The sequence below is a fragment of the Miscanthus floridulus genome, chromosome 1 (genome assembly GCF_019320115.1).
Source record: "Miscanthus floridulus cultivar M001 chromosome 1, ASM1932011v1, whole genome shotgun sequence".
NCBI lineage: Eukaryota > Viridiplantae > Streptophyta > Magnoliopsida > Poales > Poaceae > Miscanthus > Miscanthus floridulus.
The window spans coordinates 44,636,485-44,638,510 of record NC_089580.1 but is presented as its reverse complement, the minus strand read 5'-3'; the positions used below and the strand labels follow the sequence as shown (position 1 = coordinate 44,638,510).

Genomic DNA, 2,026 nt, shown 5'->3' with positions numbered 1-2,026 from the left:
TGATTTGTCAAGGTGTGCATATATACCTACATGAACTGATGGTGCTGAGTCATGCTGATGTGTCTAGCAATACTACTCAGCGTAGCCCAGTTTATCTCAACAAAAAACAAACAAACATACACGCCATTACAAAGTTAGATTCACAAGCGTCTGAATTCAGTGACAATCCTTGACATGTAAAGTGTTGATTCATATGTGCTGAAAGGAAGCTCAATGATCTGTCTATACATACAAATCCATGTAAAAAGGCACTTGTATTTCCACGTCATGCAATGCAACATTCCAAAATCATCAGTTGCAGATGCTGCAGAACGCAAGCCATGGATCATCTATAAATAGCTCCCACATATGCACTACTCTATCATCAGATCCCACATCCAGATCACAGGCACTACTACTGCACCAAAGCAAGCAAAGCAGTAGAGAGGATCGTCCAACAGATCAGCTAGCATGAAGATGGTCATCGTTCTCGCCGTGTGCCTGGCTCTGTCATCTGCCAGCGCCTCTGCTCTGCAGATGCCCTGGGCGGGGCTGCAGGGCTTCAGCCCCCTGATGACGATGATGGGCGCCGGCGGGCTGTACCCCTGCGCCGAGTACCTGAGGCAGCCGCAGTGCAGCCCGGTGGCGGCGCCCTTCTACGCCCTTCGTGAGCAGACGATGTGGCAGCCGAGCTTCATCTGCCAGCCGCTCCGGCAGCAGTGCTGCCAGCAGATGAGGATGATGGACATGCAGTCACGGTGCCAGGCCATGTGCGGCGTGGTGCAGTCCGTCGTGCAGCAGCTGCAGATGATGATGCAGCTCCAGGGCACCGCCGCCGCCAGCAGCCTGTACCAGCCAGCTCTGATGCAGCAATGGCAGCAGCTGCTGCCGGCGGCCCAGGCCCTCACCCCCATGGCCATGGTAGTGGCGCAGGTTGCGCAGAACATGCCGGCCATGTGTGGACTCTGCCAGCTGCCCAGCTACTGCACCACCCCCTGTGCCATCTCCGCTGGCATTCCGCCCTACTATTGATTCATTTGGGAAATCTGCTCTCTCTATATATGTAATAACGCAGTAATAAGACGACACACATTATCATGTGTGCCGTGGTGTGACCAATAATATATGCATGAGTCAACTACAAGTACTCATAATAAAGTTTTGGTTCTAAAGAATCTATCTATGTTGTCAACCACATCGCTTAATTGACTTGGTCAACACGTACAACGTCTTCACCTTCATTCATCCGGTACTTTTCTGGTCAGGCACATGTAGATATTTCAAAATCTCTGTTTAGGCTCAAAGTATAATCATGCATCAGTGGTGCTTCCCTAGAATAGCAGATATGCGTGAGTGGCATGGGTAGCATGTTTGAGATCAACAACTCCATCACTAGCATCAGTGGTGCTTACATAGCATGTTTGAAAAGACTTGAGGTGAATTCTTCCAAAAAAAAGAAAAAAAGACTTGAGGTGCCGAGGGACGATGTCGGTACAATGAAGAAAACCATCGAACTACTTCTGATCCACACGCCCCTCCTCTTGGAGTGCTCTATGTTCCTTGTCATCCCAACATGTCCTCTCGTCGTAGCTCTAGAGCATCTCCAAGAGATTAGCCAAAATGATTATTCAAATTTAGTGATTTAGCTATTCTCTAAAATGAATCTCACTTAAAAAAAAACTAGACTACTACAACAGACTATCTAAATTAAGACGCATGAGGTAGGCTATCCAAAAGTAGAGAGCGAATGAGGTGGGATAGAGAGCTAGTAAATTTGGAGTCATTTAAAGAGTCTGTTGGAGACGTTTTTTCCTTTAATAATAGCCAAATTTACCTTTAGAAAACGATTTGGCTAATTTTTTGGAGATAAAGCTTGCCACCCGCTCTTTGTGTTCATAGACGAGGAGTGTGTTAGCATCACTAGCGACGTCGACGTAAGGGAAACAGAAAAACACATCTCCAAAGTCTGTGCTTACATTTGATGGCTTTTATGCGGTGACCTAGTGAAGAAACGTGCTCCGACGGCTGAGACTACAACAAAATCACA

General features: G+C 47.3%; 1 protein-coding gene across 1 annotated transcript; it reads left to right on the top strand.

Moving 5' to 3' along the window:
- The first annotated feature begins 389 nt into the window (after window positions 1-389).
- LOC136482037 (zein-beta-like) lies at window positions 390-1,011 on the top strand. The gene has a single exon (XM_066479290.1). The coding sequence runs from the start codon at window positions 451-453 to the stop codon at window positions 1,009-1,011; it is 561 nt and encodes a 186-aa protein (XP_066335387.1). The 5' UTR covers window positions 390-450.
- Window positions 1,012-2,026: the final 1,015 nt, after the last annotated feature.

What these genes read in the sequence shown, in the direction of transcription:
- LOC136482037 (XM_066479290.1), top strand. Translation starts at nt 451, where the DNA reads ATGAAGATGGTCATCGTTCTCGCCGTGTGCCTGGCTCTGTCATCTGCC.